General features: G+C 43.0%; 1 protein-coding gene across 3 annotated transcripts in view; it reads left to right on the top strand.

The window, feature by feature from the left end:
- Positions 1-21,447, top strand: part of hecw2a (HECT, C2 and WW domain containing E3 ubiquitin protein ligase 2a) — a 49,202-nt gene that overhangs the window by 6,655 nt on the left and 21,100 nt on the right. For all 3 annotated transcript variants that reach the window (XM_074658437.1, XM_074658439.1, XM_074658438.1), the window contains 11 exons: positions 8,984-9,714; positions 13,617-13,724; positions 13,945-14,039; positions 14,946-15,012; positions 16,157-16,326; positions 16,488-16,627; positions 16,847-16,947; positions 17,048-17,904; positions 19,504-19,792; positions 20,018-20,110; positions 20,586-20,736. In XM_074658437.1, coding sequence (XP_074514538.1) covers positions 9,336-9,714; positions 13,617-13,724; positions 13,945-14,039; positions 14,946-15,012; positions 16,157-16,326; positions 16,488-16,627; positions 16,847-16,947; positions 17,048-17,904; positions 19,504-19,792; positions 20,018-20,110; positions 20,586-20,736 — 2,450 coding nt within the window. In that variant the 5' untranslated portion in view covers positions 8,984-9,335. The remainder of the gene's footprint in view (positions 1-8,983; positions 9,715-13,616; positions 13,725-13,944; positions 14,040-14,945; positions 15,013-16,156; positions 16,327-16,487; positions 16,628-16,846; positions 16,948-17,047; positions 17,905-19,503; positions 19,793-20,017; positions 20,111-20,585; positions 20,737-21,447) is intronic.

Here is a 21,447-nt window from a genome sequence, read left to right as displayed (position 1 = left end):
GCTGGCATTCAGTATCAGATTTGTAATCTGGTTTACTTATTCTTCGATCAGAATGTTCCAGAATTACCAAGATTTTGCCATTTTTACCCTGCATTTTATTTAGGTTGATGAAGTTCCTGCCTGGCTGCTTGTGTTTAGTAGGACTGTGTATTGGCAAGAATCATGATACATATCATGATACAGGAGTATAGTCAATATATTGCAATATATTGCCATACTGTAAGCAAGTCGATTTATTGAGATTATTTAAATCTTATTTTAGGAGAACTGTCACAGTATAAGGAACACACCACCATATGCGTAAGATCTGAGTAAAAAAGTTTACATTTTTATGCAATCACAACAGTGGGATCTGCATTTGCAGTCACTGTAGGCTTTGGAGCAAATTTTCGTATAGTGGCCAAACGGTGGTACTACAACTTCCGTGTCTGTCACGTGATGCCATTGCTCCCAAATATACTTTTTCCCATAGACTTACATTGGGAAAGAGACATCTGTAAATCAGCGGATAATTGTTTTTTTTAGGTAAATTAGCTTCCCAGTACGAACACTTGAATAGCCCTTATTTAAATCATTAGGTCCTAAAAGTTGTAAAATGCACTAGTAGCACGCTACTGCGCCTGCTCTATGTGCCCAATGGATGCGGAAGATCACCGGATGATCCGGGTACTTTTCCAGTCGGCAGTCAAGCCATTTTGGCTTCATGCGCTACTGAGCAACTCTCATAGGAATGAATGGGAGCCCGCCTCCAACGCTGTATCCAATTCTCTGTATACATCCATGACTGTAACATCCAACATCATAGCACTACTTTGAGAGCGTGCATCTCTTTGCAAATTAAATAAAATGTTGACTGAGTTCATCTTTTCATATAAATGAAAAATGATTTTGAGAATCAATACAGTATCACAAAACATAATATTGCGATATTAGATTTTTTCTATATTTTCTTACACCCCTGGAGTTTAGACAACACATAACTGTTGTTTTGGCTTATTTTTGCAATGAAAAAAGGCTTTTGTAGAAAAAAAACGTATATATTTCTCAAAGGTACGGCGAACAGAGGGTTTTATTTTGCTGTTGATACTGAAACTATAGTATCAAAACATTTCAAATGATACCCAGCCCTTTATGCACCCTTAATTCACCAGCATCCAGTCTGTTTTAGAGAGAGTTGTGGCACTGCTTGTACTTTGTGGAATGTAATGGTTTAGTGTAGTGATGTGGTAAGAAAACGATTGATTATCAAATCAAAAACGTGTCCTTATTGAGTCAGGTGACCAGGCTGCACTGACTGCACAGGCTGTAAAGCATTTGTTACAAATTCAATTAGCCAATGAGTCAGGAGTTAAAATGGGAGAGGGACATAGAGGTTGTGTCATCCTGCAGTGATGTCACTGTCTGCTTCATGATTTAATTGCTTTCTTTTTTTTGTATTTTCACCTTTATTTGACAGAATAGAGGCAGATTGGAATGCTGCACTCCTCTGCAGGCGCTCCTCTGTAGGTCATTATTAATCCATCATTAACCCTTTATCATCCAGTTTCCCCCTTTTATTTCCCCTTAAATTTACTGTGAGGAACTTTTAACTGGCTATGAAACAATCTCAGTTTAATACTAATGCCTCTATGTGACTTACATAAGCAAACAAGACCATCATCGAGAATATCGGCTATTTCTATATAGTTATTCTTAAAGGAACAGTGTGTAACATTTAAGGGGATCTATTGGCAAAAATGGAATATAATATTAATAAGTATGTTTTCTTTAGTGAATAATGAAGATATGAATCGTTGTGTTTTCGTTACCTTAGAATGAGCCATATATATCTACACACGGAGCGGGTCCTCATCACGGAGCCAGCCGCCATGTTTCTACAGTAGCCCAGAACGGACAAACCAAACACTGGCTCTAGATAGGGATATCCGCATTTTCAGGTTTTCGCATCGGCCGCCGTAGTTCTCCTAAAACACTTGGCATACGGGAGAAGTTTCAGATGGTTGAAATCTGCAATATTGACGCTAGATGCCGCCAGATCCTACACACTGGCCCTTCAATGCTTGTCATCGGTGTCACCGGGTTGGATTCCGCACAAAATCATACGATATCATACAGGTTCACCGGAAACTCCTTCAGCGGGGCCTCCAGCGGGGCCTCCAGCGGGGCCTCCAGTGGGGCCTCCAGCGGGCAGACTCATATCTGGCTTCGATGCCACCTTTGACCAGTCGGAGCTCCGGCGGGAGCTGGAGAGCTCCGCGCCTCTTAACAATGGCTCCACTTCCGGCCAGGAGCAGAGCTTTACCTCGCTGCTACGGCAGTCCCCGCTGGGAGGGAAGGGGGGCACGGTAGAACCAGAACTGCGCTAGGCAAACTGTCAGACCCTGCTGCAGTAAAATGAGAGGTTTTTTTTAAGGGAATTTGGTGCTCGGAAACACTACCGCTTTTGTCCACAGGGACCGCCAAAATCAACACAAAATGAAAGTTCCTCGTAGTAGTTTTAAGGTTGTTAAAAACATTTATTCCATAGTATTGAATCTTGTGTATCTGCCGGTTGTTGCTCAGCTCATGTTTTTTACGGCTTCCATCAAGTGGAAATATTCCTTTTTGACAGTTGACAGTAGAGGCAGACCGGAAATTGGGGGGAGAAAGAGGGGTATGACATACAACAAAGGTCCCCGGCTGGAATCGAACCAGCAACGTTGTGGTTATGTGTCTTGTAATCATTTCGCTCCAAATAGGAATATTCTACATATTTTGTGCATCATTTGATATACATTTCCCCATAATTCAGCCTGTGATATTAGGTATTTTTGGAAACTTTGGAGTCTCCACTTGAATTTAAAGTATAGATATGTGGGTCTGTACAATGTGCACTTGCTGCACAACCTGCTCAAAGGCCTCTAGCAGATCCATTTGTATAATTTTGTGTATGTCTGTATATAGTTTTTATGCCTTTCATAAATCCATACACAACCCACTTTCCCATTTATAGAAAGGTCAGGGTTCTAAACTTGGAGAGGGCGATATCAATCAGTCCTCTGGCGTAAATGCCATTTTCAACACGCCGAAGCCTGTCATGGAGGGATACCTCCTGAGGAGTGACTCATCCCAGACATGTGCTCCCAGGGCGATGTGTTTAGAGAAATACCCTGAGCGGGACATGGCAGCACTTTTTCTGAGAAGTGGTAACACTCTGGCACCAAACTTGTAGCCTGTGTTCTCTCAGAATGACTCACAAAGCTGCATCCTCCAGCGAGGCCTCGCTGCAGTGAGTTGTAATCAGGTGGACCGCTCAGTCTTCACCCACCTTTAGGATCACGTTGGAGCCCTGCAAGGAGGCAGTTTGTGAAGAGAGTGTATTTTCATCCTCTGAGTCAGAAAAACTGTTTGTATAAGCGCAGAAAAGAGTGTATGGTTTTGTCGAGGGACGGTGCATTCGTTTTAGAGTGTGATGCTTCTTTGTGCTGGTTTTGTGTTTGGTTCTTAACATTATGTGTCAGTGAGGCACAATAAGACCTCACCTTGTGTGTGTGTGCGCGCCAGCTCCCCAAGGTGCCCGTTCTGTCAGGCTGTAAAGTGCAGCAGTCACCTCCACAGGGGCACAGAGGGGTCCCTCCTCCTGCTGACACCAAAACACACACACACACACACACACACACACAGCCGAAGAGGAACAGTGAGAAAGCGAGTGTGAGGAGGAGGAATCCCTTTACTGACCTCACAGCACCTACAGCTCACAACATATATCCAGTTGGCAAAAACACAACTAATGATTATTAATTATTCATTAATCTCTTGACTATTTTCTCGTTTTTTTTATTGAGACAAATAATATATACAAGATATAAAAACTTTTAAGTTAACATATACAGTACATAAATACATACAGTATCTGGGGATCTGGCCCCTGGCCACAGATCTAGACACACCATTGTCATATCATGACCAAGGTAATTCCTCTAAATAAATACCATAGCATATACACATATACAATACATACACACACCCACATACAACTACACGGATTATGTAATATATGATAATACACACACTAGTGCTTACACACATTCAGACATCCCCCCACCCCCACACACACACACATAATAATAATAACAATAGTAATGCAATTGTTTTAATGATTATTTTCTTCATTGTTACCATGAAATTCCTGAAATATACCCATCACAATTCCCTAGTGCCGAAGGTTATTTATGTAGGCAACATGTATACAAATAGCCTGTTTTGTGAAACTGACAGCTCAAAACACAAAGATATTCATACCAAACATTATAAAACACTGACAAGTTGGAAACTATTTTGTTGTCAAGAGCTAAAACCAGCAAAGGCATTAGGGCTGACAATGGATACAAATATTTAATTAAATAAAAGCAAATTAACCTTAAAGGCAGATTTGTCAAGTATTTAATACTCTTATCAACATGGGAGTGGGCAAATATGCTGCTTTATGCAAATGTATGTATATATTTATTATTGGAAATCAATTAACAACATAAAACAATAACAAATATTGTCCATAAACCCTCACAGGTACTGCATTTAGCATAAAAATATGCTCAAATCATAACATGGCAAACTGCAGCCCTACAGGCAACAACAGCTGTCAGTGTGTCAGTGTGCTGACTTGACTATGACTTGCCCCAAACTGCATGTGATTATCATAAAGTGGGCCTGTCTGTAAAGGGGAGACTCGTGGGTACCCAGAGAACCCATTTTCATTCACATATCTCGAGGTCAGAGGTCAAGGGACCCCTTTGAAAATGGCCATGACAGTTAGTAGCTAGTATGACATGGATTCCTTAGTTTTTCTAGATTCATATGATGCCAGTATCTTCATTCTAGCTTTAAAACTGAGCCCGCAACAACTTCCAGAAGATTGCGTTAATGAGTTAAAGAAATTAGTGGCGTTAAAACGAATACGCGTTAACTTTGACAGCCCTAGTTTGCATTTTTGCTTCATGAAATGTACCTTCATACTGGAGATGTAAATCTTTAAACATGGATCATTAATATATACTTAATGCTCAGTATTTCCCTAAAACAGCTGGACACTGTAGTTTTTAGCAAACTTTACTCAAACAGGAAACAGGTAGAAACGGTGCATTTGTTGGGGACTATTTACAGCCACAGATTATTACACAATTGGTGTTCTAGTGAGTATTTGGGGCAGCAGGATGGTGTGCATGGGATTGACTCTAGTGTGTGTGTGTGTGTGTGTGTGTGTGTGTGTGTGTGTGTGTGTGTGTGTGTGTGTGTTCATGGTAATGAAGGAACGTGTCACCCAGGGCAACACTGTGGCTCACTGATGTGTTTTTTTCCTTTATATGATTAATCAAAATAATGAATTGTCTCCTTCTATTATTTAGTAGTCTGTTGATCAACTCTAGATTAATTAAGTAATCATTGCAGTAGTAAAGGACACATTGAGACAGTAGAGCAGAGGTGCCTGTGATTGTGAGGATTCAGCACATCTTCTTCCTCTTGGCATGAGGTGTGTGAGGGGAGGTGTGCAGCCGTATTGCTACGACGGTGCCTGTCAGTCATGACTGTCACATGGGACACTAAACAACACAGACTTCCTCAGCCTCTGCATTCAGCTGTCACAAAGAATGACATTGTTGTAATTCCCAAATACCTAGAAATCCTCTATGCCATCCTGAATGCTCTCTGAAGAAATGACACGATATAAGAAAGCAACAATCCATGCACATCCTGCCATGCTCCATCAGATCCTCTGCTGCAGATGTGCCTCCTTTTAATATTCACTGCACAGTGGTGCAGAGTACAAAGTAGTTGGTGCCGAATAACAGAACAGTACTCAAGTGACTCTTTGCGAGACGGGACGACAAATTTAACACCATCCCAGAGAATGGTTAGAATTAGATTTTTGGATACTCATATCACTTTGTTCATCTGTGTCTATTTCCTGTGAATCAATCACTAATCCCGCATCAGGTCAAAGCATGTGCAGAGCAGTGGAATTGGGATTATGATGGGAAATGGCAGTCTTTTAGAAGGAAAAGCACTAGAGCGAGTCCAGATTGTTCAATGCCCCCCTCCCGAGGTCATGTTTTGGTCTGGTAGACAGATTCCTCATCCCCTCTGCTTTGAGTGGGACGGGTGCAGCCGCGGCGTCTCCCACTCCGCATCAGGGTTAGACAATGCCTGGCAAACACAGGGGGGTGGGCGCTTAAGACCACAGGAACACTTACATAACTACTCAGCAGTTACATATACACTTATTTTAGTTCCTTCTTCAACCGAGTAAGCTTCTGCTTCTTTGTGGAAATGGCTCCTCCCTTGCTGGCACTGCATGACTGCGTTTGAGGCCATGAGCACACGTGAGCAGGATTTACGTATTCCTGCATCTGTGATGAAGGTTTTATTCTGTCATAAATCCCTGTATGCGGTGTGTGTGTGTGTGTGTGTGTGTGTGTGTGTGTGCGTGTACCAGAGCCGCGCTCTGGTAATCTTGTCGAGTCAGGGACGTCCAGGCTTTCCCCCCCATGTCAAATGCAGCAGATCTTATTTCAATATAAGGCCTGGGTTATCCGGAAACACAGCCAGTCCACATACATCAGCACAGAGGCCAGTTCATCATCTCTGTGCAGTCCGTTCAAAATGCAAAGTGAATTGATTCAGAAGCTCAGCAGCAATATATACAGTATATTAAACAATTTGTCATACAAGTTACTGCATATGAATCCCTTTTGAAATTATTTTCAATCTTTGCATGGTAAAGAATTTCCACAGTCATATTCACACACAATTGACCTGTGAGCTGTTAACTGTAAAGAAAGTAAGACAGTGGAAATATGATATAACTGACTAGATGAGACATCCACAACAGCAGTTGCTCGTGTTTTTTTTTTACCTACCATGAAGCATTTACACCAGCCTATAATTTGTCCTTTTTGTCACTTTTATAGATGATGCAGACAAAGGTGGGTGTAGTGGAGGGATGCATATTAATAAAGTTATGAACAGAAATTACTGTAATACCAAAGTGAATGCTAGGAACGCGTCAAGAGGACGCACCCTATTTTTTCCCTGATAATGCTGCATTGTGAACAACAAATTTGTGTTGAAATATAGAAATAAACAAAAGAAACCTCGCCGTCAAAACAAATAATAATAATCCACCGACAGGTCATCATTTTCTTACCATCTGAGGATCTATTTTGTGCAGACGAGATCCCGTGTTCATAGTCTCAATCATTGCAGGAGACACAAAATGACCTCGCTGCAACAAGACCAATAGATTCTGATATATATATATATATATATATATATATATATGGCACTCCTTCTTGGAGTCATAACTCAGTTAAATTTCAACACACAGACATTATAAACATATTTTTAGATTCATTGTGACTTACACTTTATAAAGATGTCATTATCTCTGATCATTCCTAATTCCTAAGTCATAATTCTGCATACTTTTAATTTAATGGTGCCAATTTGCCAAAATGTAAACAACGTCCCTGCACCCAGCCACAGTTGATTTTTGCACAGATTAAACAAAAGAGGTATTCAGACTTCAGTAAAGTATGAGCTTTAGAGGTAGTGGAAGTCTGATTTTTTTCTACCTTTGGACAGATCCAGGCTAACTGTTTTCTCCTGTTTCCACTCTTTATGCTAAGCTTAGCTAACTGGCTGCTGGTTATAATATCTTCATATTTACCATACTGATAGGAGAACGGTATTGATCTTGTCATCTAACTCTCTGCAATAAAGCGAATAAGCTTTTCCAAAATGCCGATCCATTCCTTTAATATCAAAATAGAAGAGGGAGAATAAACTGTCAGTGACAGTTCTCTGTTCAGTCATTTGAACTGGAATGAAGTCTGGCTTTGGTTTTCAGTTTTGCTTATTTGAATCCAAATGCGTTCATTAAATACAGTGATGCGTACAGTGTAGACCACACACTGAGGCCTGCAGAGGAAGAAATGGTTTCAGAGCATCACTGAATGGCTCAGCTTTTGAGACGTATACGCATTTAAAATGCCAAAGATATCAGGCTTAGCTCAGACTACAGCCCACATGGTTTTCCAGTGACTGCACCAGGAACATATTAGCTGAATATTACCAAACCTATTCTCCGTTGGAAAAAAACAAACTCTGCTCCTCCGTCTCCCCGTCTAAAATCAGCTGCCTTTGGCTAGATTCTGAAGTCACAAGCCATCCTTCCTTTAAAAACAAAATGGCTCTGGTTGAGACTCTGACAGCACTCCCCAGACAGTTCCCAAACTGGCATTTGCTGATTGAAGAGCTTCCTGGGAGGCAGATACAGATGCTTGTCTCCTTTCTCTGTTTTTACTAAGGCAGCTAATACTGACAGAAACCATAGAAACCCAGTTGCAGAGACGTGTGTTTGTGTATGTTTGTGTTTGAGACAGAAGGTGTGTGTGTGTGTGTGTGTGTGTGGGGGGGGGCTATTGGGATGATTTAAATATGTATTTTTCCAATGGTCACATATAATGGATTTCAAATTAGATCATTTCAGTCTACTCTTCTCCACAGTGGGAAGTTCTGTTTGTACCACCAATAAGAGCATTATATACTCTCTTATTAAGTGTTTCATTAATCATTCAAAGAAGTAAATAGTGCGTAGTGTTTAATCCTTACTATTCTGACACAAGTAAGCAACAAAAAACTCAATCAAAGTGAGTAATAATAATAATAAGAGGAGTTGTGCACAGAAGCCCTCCTCACTTCCATGTTCTTGTTCATTATAAGGGGTGTCAGTGGAATAAAGGATGGAGTGAAATGGTTGTGCTGGGTTATTTGTGTTGGTGACAGGTTCTTTGACAGCAAACAACCCCCGTGGTGACTAATGCTTGTTCAGTCATTTGTTGATTGCAACTCTCTGCATGCAATCATTGCTTTTGTTGTGTGAGAGCAATTTAGTAGCTTACCGTTTTTCTCCGTCTCTCTCTCTCCTCTTTTTCCCCATCTTTAGATTCCCCTCGCCGTTGGATAACATGAAATGAAAGTGGCAAAGAATCTGACTGTTGTTGGATATCTTCTACTTCAACAGTTCTGTTATGATCCGAGGACCAGACGGGCCGATAACAGGAGCCTCTGTGGAGAAGGAATCGACGCATTATTTCTGAAGCTCCCACATGTTTCCATCCTCTTCAGACCAGCTCTCGTCGTTTAGACGTGAGGGGTTTAAGCTGAGTCCAATCAGTAAAATGCGTCTTCATTTTGACGACCAGCCCAATCGATAAGAAGTCTCCTACCATCTCTGCCTCTTCTCGGGCCTCCTCAACTGTTTTCACTTCTCTTACTGTCTCTACCAATCGCACAACATGCGTCCTTCCCTCGCCACGGCGGTTCTGGCGCCCAAGACCCGTTCCCACAATCCACCCAACCTCACGGTGGCGGGCCGTGAACACGTGGCAGCTCCACGAAGGCGCAGCCCCCACCTCCGACACACCCTCAGCCCGGAGAACCTGCGAACTCTGGCGGAGAGGGGCGGGGCTGTCGCCGACACCGCCTCCGTTATCAACAGCCCCATCGGGCTTCCGCGGGCTAACAGTGACACAGACCTGGTGACCTCCCACAGCAGGTCCTCGCTAACGGCGTCCACTCTGGAGTACACGCTGAACCGCGGCCAGAACCTCGTCATATCCTGGGACATCAAGGAGGAAGTGGATGCTACCGACTGGATCGGGCTGTACCACATTGGTGAGATGATGATTTTTACATAATGTAGTTACTAGTAGAGTCTCTTTTTCACTCCTCTGGAGCATGTCAAGGACTAGTCTCAAGTCATTCAAGACAAGTCCGAGCCAAGTCTCAAATCCTTGTGGACAGATTCGGGTCAAGTCACAGGTCTCCATAAACAAATTGCAAGTAAATTTGAAATTCTTGAAATGCTGATCTTAAAAATTGACACAGCATTTGAACAGTTTTCTCTCAAAGCTGTATTCATAGTGTTTGCTGCATAACTGAAATCCATGCATAGTCCTAATAATAAATTCACACGGTATGCAGCTATGCAAGGCGTTCCTGTTGCTCTCCTATTCATTTATTCATGATCTGGGATTTTAATAGGTCAGAACTTGAGACTTGAATGTTTGTGCCTTCAAGTCTGAAGTCAAGTGAAGTAAAGGCCCCTAGAACAAATTGCTGTAGCAGCAATTTTGCAGGTTTGTTGCACCTGTCACGCTGTGCAAGGCGGTTCTGATAGAATCTTAAAATCGCAATATGTGTCCGCTTGTAGAATATAAATTTCGGGGCATGTCAGATCGTGCGATAAATGCCTAATAAATTGTAGCGTTACGAATACGCAAGCAGAAACACGTTATTATCTAAGCAAGAGCTTTGACAAAACAATCCCAACAAAGGTCTTTCTCTTTTTAACCGTATCACATGGTCTTCATCAGTGATCGGTATTTGCTCAGTTGTCATGAAGACCGTTCTGTTGACATAACCTGACCCACCAGATGGTTTGTTTCGCAGAACCATCTGAGGCACTTTCAAAAAATACTTGGCATGTGATTGGCAGAACCATCTGTCAATCAAACTAACGAAAGCAGAACTAACTGAAGGCAAAGACATCGGCCTACTTTACTCGTTCAGTGCCGTTCTTTGCTCTTCTTTCAATGTAGAAATACTCTCCGGTTCTGATATATCTGATGCTATTGCAGCATCTCCGCTAACCTCTTCAGGAGCTGCCTGACAAGATGGATTTTCGTGTTACATTTGATCCCGCAATTCTCGCGTGATCTCGTGACATCGCAAGAATCCAGCTTTCTGTTGGCATGCCAGCGCAGTTGTTATTTACAGTAATCCATAGGAATTTGTAACCTGCCTTGGCTAAGAGTAAAGTATAAAAGATCAGTAACCTTGGAAATAGTATCTAAAGTATTATATAGAGTATATCATAGTATCTAAAACACTATAGTATTATATATTTGATCTTAAAAGTCATAACAACTACTGTGTTTGCATGGCAAGACATCCATCTCCATGACAACTGAGCAAACTCCATCCAGTCAAACGGTTGAAAACACTGGAAAAAGCTAGTAAGGACATTAGGCTGGGATCATTTTGTCAAACTATTATTTTCAAAGTCAAGAATGAACTTTCATGCTTAAATATTAGCTGTTTTTTGTTTTTAAATTTGTATTCAAAATTAGCACCTACTGTACAATGTCTTTGGCCAGCGTATTCTGCGTCTTAGACCTTTTTTCACAGCAGACAGTTTGACTTGTTATGGTAGGAAAATCACAGGTGGTACTAATATCTCAAGTCCTCACTTTTGTGTCTTGGGTCTGACTCGGGTCCAGGTCTCAGGTCCACAAGTCCGATTGCTTGTAACTCTTATATTATAAAAGGGATGTTTGCTTTTTGGACATACAGATCAGAATCAGCAGAACCAAAAGAAAAACAGACAATCTAAACCATTTTCTCAGTCTGCCACTCTACAGTTATTTGTGCTCTTCCCCAAACTAGTTGGGGTGAGAAAGTGTTGGGGAAACTTGCAGGCATCCAGGACCTGAGCTGACTTGACCCCATCTGTCCTCAAAAGCTTTTCAGCTGACCCATGTGTTTTATTATTGGGAGCCGAGAATAGCCAGGTAAAGTCTTGTGCAGGAGCTTCCAACTCCAAGTCAATACTGCAACGGGAGCTGTTGAGACTTTACACAGGACTGGAGGCTGAGTCGACATGTAACGGCTCTGCCTCGGTATACAATAACATACACACCATCACAAAGCCTGCGCGTCTCCGAGGCGAATGGGGTGGTCTCCAATAGTGGATGCTAATCCTGCTTAGAGACAGGAATTTGACAGGGGGGAAATACATTGACCCGTGTGCTGAGGAAGGCTATATCAGGCTCAATCTGACCATCGAGGTGAAAAGTAATACAGCAGCAATGGTGCACAATCAGCACATTTGTTATTAAGAATCTATGACTCCGATGCTGTTTTGCTCACATAATAAAGAGCTGAAGTCCTGACGTCACCTCTGGGCTTAGCTGTTGTTTCACTAGCTCCTGTAGCTCAGTCTCCCATCCAGCATCTCTTTCATTGCCTCTCTCATTTCCCATGATGCTGTTGGTGGCATCATGGGAAATGTTTTTAGAGTTTAACTACAAGGGACTAAAACTCAATACTGTATATCTCGACCTATGTTGTCTTGATTTTGACCAGCTTTTTTGTAATCCGTCACTTGAGAGTACAATACTACTGTAAATCCTTGGAATAACTCGATAAATAAACATAATTATTAGATTGCTTTTTGAAAGTTCACCGTCCTTGTCTAGACATATGAAGTGAACCAACTTATATATGATTTCTTCTCGTAAATTTGTGTTGAATTTTCAGAGCATTTCAGATTTAGTTTTTTTTTTATTTATGACTTTATAATCTCAAAGAATATCCAAGTTTTTTCCTCATAAATTTAAGACTCTAATATCAGAAATTCAGAGTTTTTGCTCAGAATATTACCTATCTTCTCTGGCTCTGTAAGTTTTTTTTTAACCTACAATGGCCCTAATACACCATCGTATGTTTTAGTCTGACAAACTGATCACCATAATTGTCGCCTTTCACATAAGTTTGCCTTTTACCCTGTCACGATGGGAAAACATAACTTATCCGGTACATTATACGGTGTTGTCTCTTTACATCAGATAATTACTGGTACAATACAGTGACGTTTGGAGGAAGATCGCCGCCTGTGAGCTGTTCAGCATGATGTATTGTGTTAGTAATGGATAATGGATTTCTGAAAGCAATGGGTGTCTTTGACTTCAGAGAGGTCAGACGAACCTGCAGTACGACAGACAGCAGTAGACTCTTCACACCATGCGATCATTTTATAAAAAAGGATGTAGTTCATGATCGTTTAACGTGTTTACCAAACGATTATGTACATTTCCGGAGACCTCCGGGGCTGCATGAGCTGATTAAATGTTCCAAAGGTTTCCCTTGTACGTGACAATGCTGTGTGGGAGAAAGAGATAGTGTAAACTGCTGGTGCCTGGCAGGGCGTCAGGTCACTTGTTATCGATCATAAGGCCGCCAGGACTTCATTACCTGCTCCAGGGTGTTATACCCCAGAGGGGCTACCGCTTTCCTCGACTAAGCAGACATTCAATGATAAGCAACTCGCCCTCCCCTCCTCCACTCCCCTTCAAACATACACACACAAAGGCATGCTCATGTTCTCCTCTCACGACTCCCTCCAGCAGTCAGCTGAGTTTGGGGCTTCATTAATCTGTGTGCGAAAGTGCTACGTACAGCGGAATTCCCCCTCCCTGTTTTTAACTCAGAGGAAGTTTGCTGTTTGTCCTTCTGGTTAGAGGTTGTAGGGAGGCTATTTTGGGAATGGATTTCACTGATTAAAGGCAAACTTGTGTTTTGGAAAACAGAGTCCGCAGACTAAACACACTGAAAGACGGAACACCGATGCAGTTTTTCTTAGCAAGAGCAGGATCCAGAGCTCGAACTCTGTCGCCTGTTGTGTTTAACTGTCTATGGTTTGAAATCAGGGGGAATGTCAACACAGTAAAAGCGTGATTTTGTCTAACCCCAGAATTAACACACGCTCACATCTAACAGTTCATTCTCTTCTCCAGATGAAACCAGTCCGTCTAACGTGTGGGACTGTAAGAACAGAGGGGTGAATGGCACCCAGAAGGGTCAGATCGTTTGGAGGCTGGAGTCCGGGGCCTACTTTATGGAGCGTAAGTTACCATTAGGCAGTCACACCCGAGAAGAGTTTTATTCCATGCTTTGAGAACATTTTCCTTCGCACGCTATCACTTTGAAAATCTACTGTAAAATATGTAATAATCGAAAATGTCTCCACAGTCTACAGTACAACTACAGATTTGTGTCTAACAATAGGCAGATCATGTTTGCACTACTTCCACATCTCATAACTCTTTGCTGCTTCCTCTGCAGCTGAGACTAAGATCTGCTTCAAGTACTACCATGGAGTGAGCGGAGCCCTGAGAGCCACGACCCCCTGCATCACTGTGAAGAATCCCACAGTTCTGGTCAGTGTGTGTGTGAACTCTATCATCATGGTTAAAATTAGGCATTCGGGATGAAAATTACATCAAATAATTATAATAAGTTACAAATATTTTAAAGGGGACCTATTATGCTTTTTTGCCTTTCCCTTAACGCCAAAGGGAGTTACTCTCCCCCACAGAAACACTGTTCCTGAACTGCCTGAAATGCCTCGCTTCAAATCCTGCATTTTCTTCCGTAACGTGGTGATGTCACGTCACAAATTAACACATCTGCATAAACCTGTCTAGCGGCTAGTTTGGCACACTCTCAAACAAAGCTAGTTAGAGCGGAGCTGGAGCGGAGTTCGAAGACTTTGGTTTGGTTGACCTATCAAAACAAAGTAGGCCAGCTGACCAATCAGAGCAGACTGGGCAGGAGCTCAAACAGAGCATTTTAGACAGAGGGTGAAAAGATGTGCTGCAGCACAGCCGGTATGAGAAAAGTAAAGCGTTTTTTTGAACATTAAAGCATGTAAACATGTTCTAGTAGAAACCCAGAATACAAGTATGAACCTGAAAATTTGCATAATAGGTCCTCTTTAAGATCTGATTATTGTATTTGCACGAATGTGTAGTATTCTTTGAAAAATGGTCAGTAGTCATGTCAAGTTCACATGAGTCGTACATAATGGAGCCAGGCGGTGGTTCAGGCAGACACGCAAGTCACTGTTTGTATACTATGTTTGACTATGTGTGTACGAATGAGCAGTGCATCCTCGCTGCTACACCGCTGCCTGCTTTCAGTAAATTTAATTCCCTCCACCTGCCAGGTTTTCTCCTGTATTAGCATTTAGATTCATGTGAATTTAGTAGGAGAAACCCGGGTGAGTGTTAGTGTGTTTTTGTTACTGTGGCGGGCAGAGTGTGACGTTGTCTGTTCCCTCTCAGGCGGAGGGCTTGGCAGAGCAGGTGGGCATCGAACATCCACGGAAACTGATCAGCTTTACTTTGACAGGTGAGTTGAGAGGTTTACATTATGGAAGACTGATTTAAGTCACACACTGCTATTCAGATTACATTCGTCATGTAATCATTCTCAATAACAGATCAAAGAGAATCTGGAAGTGGAGTCAATAACTGTATGTCAATTTAACAAAGCCCTCAAAACACAGACAGACTTTTGGCTTTTAGCTGAGTGATGCAGTCTCCTCATGTTTGTCTGACAGTCCTTTGGGGGAAAGCTAAAGTAAACTGTAAAAGCTGTGTGCAGGAAACGCAGTGGTCTCGGAATTTAAAGAGGTGCTTTCCTGACAGAGAAAGACAGGGGATGTTATCAGTTTTCTATAGAAGTCAGTGGCTCTCAAGACTTTTTAAAAACAAGTTAACAGGCAAATACCAAGATGTACCCGCACAGCTTGTTTCAATTATCCATTGCCTCAGACGTGTTTTGCCTCGCTGCAAGCCCAACGGTAGTCACCACATTAATAAACCAGCAGGGAGTTTTATGCACTGGAAGTGCTCTGATGCTGTTATGGAAGTGTTTATGGACTCAGACCAGAGACAGACAGCAAAGGGGTTAGAGGAAGGGGAAATAACATGACAAAGACATGTCAACTTGTCACCCAAAGCACTTTCTTCAGTTTGTCATCATGCATCCGCAGCTGAAGTCTTACTATATACACTACATACTATATGGCAACTTGAAAATAGATAGATAGAGATGGCATGAAAGTCCTTTGTTTGTTTTACAATTCCACCTCCCCTCCTGCCCACCATAAGCAGTCTTTCTCACCTTTTATTCTAGGCTACTAGCTCTGAGCGTAGTATATTCACGCGGATGCGCTTACATTGCAGATACTACAGACTACATGACGTGAAATGACACGCCAAAAGTGAGAACGGCGTTGTTATTGCACACAAAATAACTTACATATTGCAGTGTCATTCACAGGCCATTTGGTGAGACCGGGCTGGGTAAACATTTTTAACATTTTAACATTTACGTCCAAGCACCACTGTGTCTAAGTACAGCAATACAGAGCTGCTAGCATGGCTGTAGACTTTAAATCTTTAAACAGAGAAGATAGCAATAGTGTTTTACTTCCCCCTAGTATTTAACCCCTCGTCCTCACAAGCCTCTCACTACTGCTTTGTTGCAGATCTGCGTGCCACTGGCCTAAAGAAGGGCATGTTTTTCAATCCGGACCCATATCTGAAGATGTCCATCCACCCAGGGAAGAGGAGCGTCTTCCCCATCTTCAGTCACCACGGACAGGAACGACGATCAGCCATCATCGCTAACACCACCAACCCCACCTGGCATGGAGAGGTGACATTTTGACACACTACACCACTACACAGAGTATGCGTTATTCACATACACATTATACTCAGACAGTATCTCGTCAGTCTCACATTCTCTTTCAAACAACATATTATCAACACACAATTGAGAATGTATTGACTGTATATGTCTGTGCTTCTCTGCAGAAATATACGTTTGTAGCACTAATGACGGACATCCTGTACATCGAGGTGAAGGACAAGTTTGCGAAAAGTCGACCGATAATCAAACGCTTCCTCGGACAGCTAACTATCCCCGTGCAGCGGCTTATTGAAAAAATACCCGGGTAGGTGAAACACAAGTTCACACACACACACACACACACACACACACACACACACACACACACACAAACACACAAACACACAAACACAGACAGAGCATACTCTATGTGTACTCCATGTAACAACAACCAGTTCAGACTTACTTCGTTACATAAATCTGACGTGTGCAAACTCACAGATATCGTGGAGTTAGTATATCTGTTTTTCTCTGTGTGGTCCAGAGTCCAGCCTGTGAGTTTCCCCCTATGTCGGCGCCTGCCTACTGAACACGTAAGCGGCCATTTGCAGTTCAAAGTGGAGCTCACCTCGACTGGGCCTGATGGTAAATCTGCCTTTAAATTGGATTTGCCACTATTTCTGAATGTATTTTCTTTAAATTTGTCTCTGTCAAGACTGAAATACAACCTGTTCTGCTACTGCAGGTGCCTCTCCCGAGTCTATCATTGGCATTTCATCCTTGAATGGAGCTCCAGGGACCCCATCCGACGATGAAGACCTACCCCATCATCTTCCAGGAGTGGTCTCTTCAGGCCCTTCTCCTACCGGCTCCCAGGGCTCCCAGAGCTTGTGGGAAGGCGGGGCCACGGCCTACCCAAAAAAGGACCTGCCTTTCGTTGGAGCCGGGGCTATATTTATGGAGCATGAAAGCCTGTCATGCCATGAAATGCTCCAGAGGTCACTCAGCGAGGGCCTGGCTGCTATCGAGGCCCCCAAAGGCCCTGGCGAAAGACCCCTGGGTGCGGCCTCACCTAAACTGCGCTCCAGCTTCCCCACACACACAAGGCTCAGCGCCATGTTGCACATCGATTCAGACGAGGACGACGAAAGGTCCTTGACCAATGACATCTTTCCAGTGCCGCTGTCACCGCTGCTGATGAACGGAGAACCTCCAGACGTCGACGGCCCAGATGAAGACGACCCGTTTCCCGAGTTCCATCTAGAGCCGGAGCAGCTGGAGCCCTCAGTGCTGGAGAGGGACCCCGGGGGTGCGGGCGGTGTGACAGAAGACGTGATCCCCGAGGCAGAGGTTGCCTTGGAGATGGCGGCAGGTCTGGACTTGGAGGATGTTATGGAGCCAGACGTTTTCTCCGAAGTGGAGGATGCTCCTTTCACACAGGCTGTGTCCCATAATGCTATGCCAGAGGGTGAAGTGCATGAGGAAGGAAGAGGGCCTGGTGAGGACCCTTCTTCAGAGATTGACACCTGCTCCATGGCAACAGCTCCACAGACGGTCCTCTCATCATCAGAGAGCTGTCCAATCACAGTGACAACTGCTGTGGTGAGTTCATTATTCTTATATGGTCACAACGAACAAAGATTCAACTCTCCATTCACATGTATCTTTTGTATGTTTTGCTTTTCGTCAAATTCCATCGTACCTGTCTTTATCTTCTTTATCTGTGAGTGAATGTGTAGCCGTAGTCCACTCTGTCATTACTGTCCCCACAGTGCACACATTGTACAAGAGCAGCAGTCTCCACTGGGTCCTAGCACCAGCTGTATTCCTGTGACACTGCACCATAACACTCTGCTGTAGCGCCATCATTCCACGTTCAATACAAGATGTTAGATGCATATTCCCAAGCAGTCAGTTAGTTGGAGATCGTTTTGTCTGACTTTTTCTAGGAACGGAGTATGAGTATGGAACCAGTGATCTGTATCCACTTTTCAGGGATTTTTTTAGACAAATGTTCAGTGATCCTTCTCTTTTATCAGTCGCGCCTACACACCAATGAATACTTGCATGAAGTCGAACATTTCTGAGCTTTTCTTTTGTTGCCTTGGCGATGGAGCCAATGTGGCCTCATGTTGTGAGCTGCCTGGAGTTGACTGACTTCCTGTAACTCACAGATATTTGTTAGCAGTAGGTGTGAATGCCTTGCATATCAATGTGAATGTGATTCGCATACTTCAGTATGAAACCCTGTCATGTGTGATTCGATTTTTTATAGAAAATCCAATCTAATCCAAAATGTATTTGTAAAGCACAAAAATAACAAGAGTTGACCAAAGTGCTGTTCAATCAAAATATAGCAAAAAACATAAAAACAACTCAGTAAAAACACAAAGACCTGTTTAAAAGACAAAGGACAATGATATAGAAAGGCAACTCTCACAGTGAGTTAAAAGCCAGAGAATAAAGATGTGTTTTATGACAGGATTTAAAAATAGGTAGTGTAGAGGACAGCCTAACATGCAGAGGCAACTTGAGTTTGGGAGGCTACCTGAGACAATCCAACAATGGTTTGAAAGAATGTGCATCATTCCGTTTCAAAGGCAGGTAAATTAGTGTGTAGTTTCCGTAACAGTGGAGTGAGATGTCATAATTTCTGAGAATGGACGTGTATGCTGTGTTCACACTACGAGCGACACAGCAACAGGCTACAAGTTATTTTCAATAGAAGCCAGTCACATGAAGCTACAAACTGACGCCCGACACTGGTCGCTGCGTGACGGCCGTGACGAGCTACAGTTAAGTTGAGCTGGTCTCAATGACGCGGTGAAGCGTCAACCAATCATATCATTTTGTTTCAAACCTGTTCTGTTCAAGCTAAAATAATGCCGTTAGCCAGTTCCCAGTGATATTTAATGACGTAACTACGGCAACGACAATGTAGCTGGCCAAACTTGGCCGTTTTCTTGCTTTTGTCGCTCATAGTATGAACATACTGTAACTCAAGTGGAGCATATAAAGGGAAAAGAGGATTGGCTCGAGGGAACCCTGAGGGATCCACAAGAGAGAGGCACTGAGGAGGATATAGAGTCATCAAGGCTGACAGAAAGTTTTTTTTTCTGTCAGTCCTCTGTCAAGTAAGACCTCATCTATAATCATTATCATTTTGTCCATTGTTTTAACACATCATTTTTTATTTTGTAGGAAGCGGAGGCGGGAGCAGAGACGGCCATAGATCCAGGGGGAGACAGAGTTACCAGAACTCCACCAACCAATCAAGCTGTAGACGATGAAGGGGGTGGGCGAGCCGTCATCACTGAGGCTGCGGGAGAAGCTCCCACAGCCAGCGAGCCGGCGGTGGTCGAGGCGATCATTGTGAGGAGGCTGAGCCTGCAGGCTTCCGGGGGCGTGGCCGAAGAACAGGAAGGGGCGGAGACAAAGGCACAGGACGAGGCGGGCTCTGCTGATTCCGAGCAAACAGATGGAGAGGAAGGTACTCAACTTTAAATGGACTCAGTGTTCACTTTGTGCAGAGGACATTTTTGAATTCCCAAGAAAAGCATTTATTAAATGGAAGAGTTGGGTTCTGGCTGGATTTTACTGTCTCAGGTGTCTCACTTGCTTAAAAGTTAACTGAACAAGAGTGCAATATTTTTTACCATTTTCATCATATTAAAACAAAATTCCCTCTGTCTTTTGTATGTTTTTCTGTGTTCAGGCTCTCACGTTAACGGCCATCCTGTACGTTCCCTTCCTTCTGTGCGTCATGACATCCACCGATACCAACGTGTGGACGAGCCTCTACCTCCCAGTGAGTGTGTGTGTCTGCATGCACCGTATTATTTGTCTATTGCATCTATGTATGTCATTGCCTCTCTGTAGCAGTGTGTCTTTGTGTTCATGGGTCGGAAATTCACTTTTTTGTCCACCTGCCACTGTGGCGGGCGGTGAGTGAGTTTTTTGGGCTGCTGAGTGAAGCAAATCTAGCAGCCACTTATATATTTTACTCAGCCTCACAGAGCTACTAGCATGTCTGTAGACTAAGTTTTTTTAAAGCTAATTTTGACCCAGAATGCAGTATAGCGTAAAATAGAAAAATAATAAAAGATCACGGATGACAAAAATGAAGTATATGTCTCATGACAGCCAAAGTTTATATATATGCTTTCAATTCAGTTGTTGATGTTATCATCTGTCATTAATGGTTGGCTAGCGTTTATTTATACGGCTATGTACCCCTGAGGCATTAAACACCTACCGTGTATCAATTATTAATTTCCTCCTAGACTGGGAGGCTCGGATCGACAGCCATGGGAGGATCTTCTTCGTGGACCACGTGAACAGAACCACCACGTGGCAGCGACCCACCGGACCTCCGGCCCCACAGGGCCTGACCCGCTCCAACTCCATTCAGCAGATGGAGCAACTCAACCGCAGGTGTGCTTTGTGAAGACAAATGTATTGCAATAACCATCGTGTTTTCTTCAGTTGTAAATACATTTATTTAGAAGTATAGTTAGATGTTCAATATCACACTAACCCAAGGGTTACCCTTATCAGTAGTGGCTTTTCAAAGACTAGAGAACCAAAACAAACTGCTTTCACACATGTACTGTACTCCCTTTAATGGGACATTGCCTGTGGGTTTCTCTTTATATTTAGTTTTTTTTAACTGACTTTGAATGAACAAAGGGGTTGTATTTAATCATAGGTGTGTTTTGGCCATAACAGGAATTAAACCAATCAGAGTGTCATCTCCCATTCCCTTTAAAAGCCAGGTACGCCTGCACATTGGCGCATTGCTATTTGAAAGGCGGATTTGGCAGATTGGAGAAGCGAGCAGTTTTCTGCTGAGTAAACGGATCTGCTTGTGTGCAAAGTGAAAGTGAGCGAGCAGATGAATGTGGTGCTTGGCCGGTTGACCCTCTGCCTCCACCGTCTCCCAATCCTCTGTCCCATCAACAACTCCATCTGACTCCATATGAGCAAATGCTCCAACAAAGCACCTGACCACACCTCACTTTAAGACCAACACGCCCATGAGCGCACAGATGGGCACAAGTACATTCGCAACTTACACAACATGGGCGCTGGGCGTGAAAATGACAACTGCGTCGGTCTGAAACTAGCAATGACAGTTGCGCTGCG

Source organism: Sebastes fasciatus, chromosome 14 (genome assembly GCF_043250625.1).
Source record: "Sebastes fasciatus isolate fSebFas1 chromosome 14, fSebFas1.pri, whole genome shotgun sequence".
NCBI classification, from domain to species: Eukaryota; Metazoa; Chordata; class Actinopteri; order Perciformes; family Sebastidae; genus Sebastes; species Sebastes fasciatus.
This window is presented reverse-complemented; position numbering and strand designations above follow the sequence as displayed.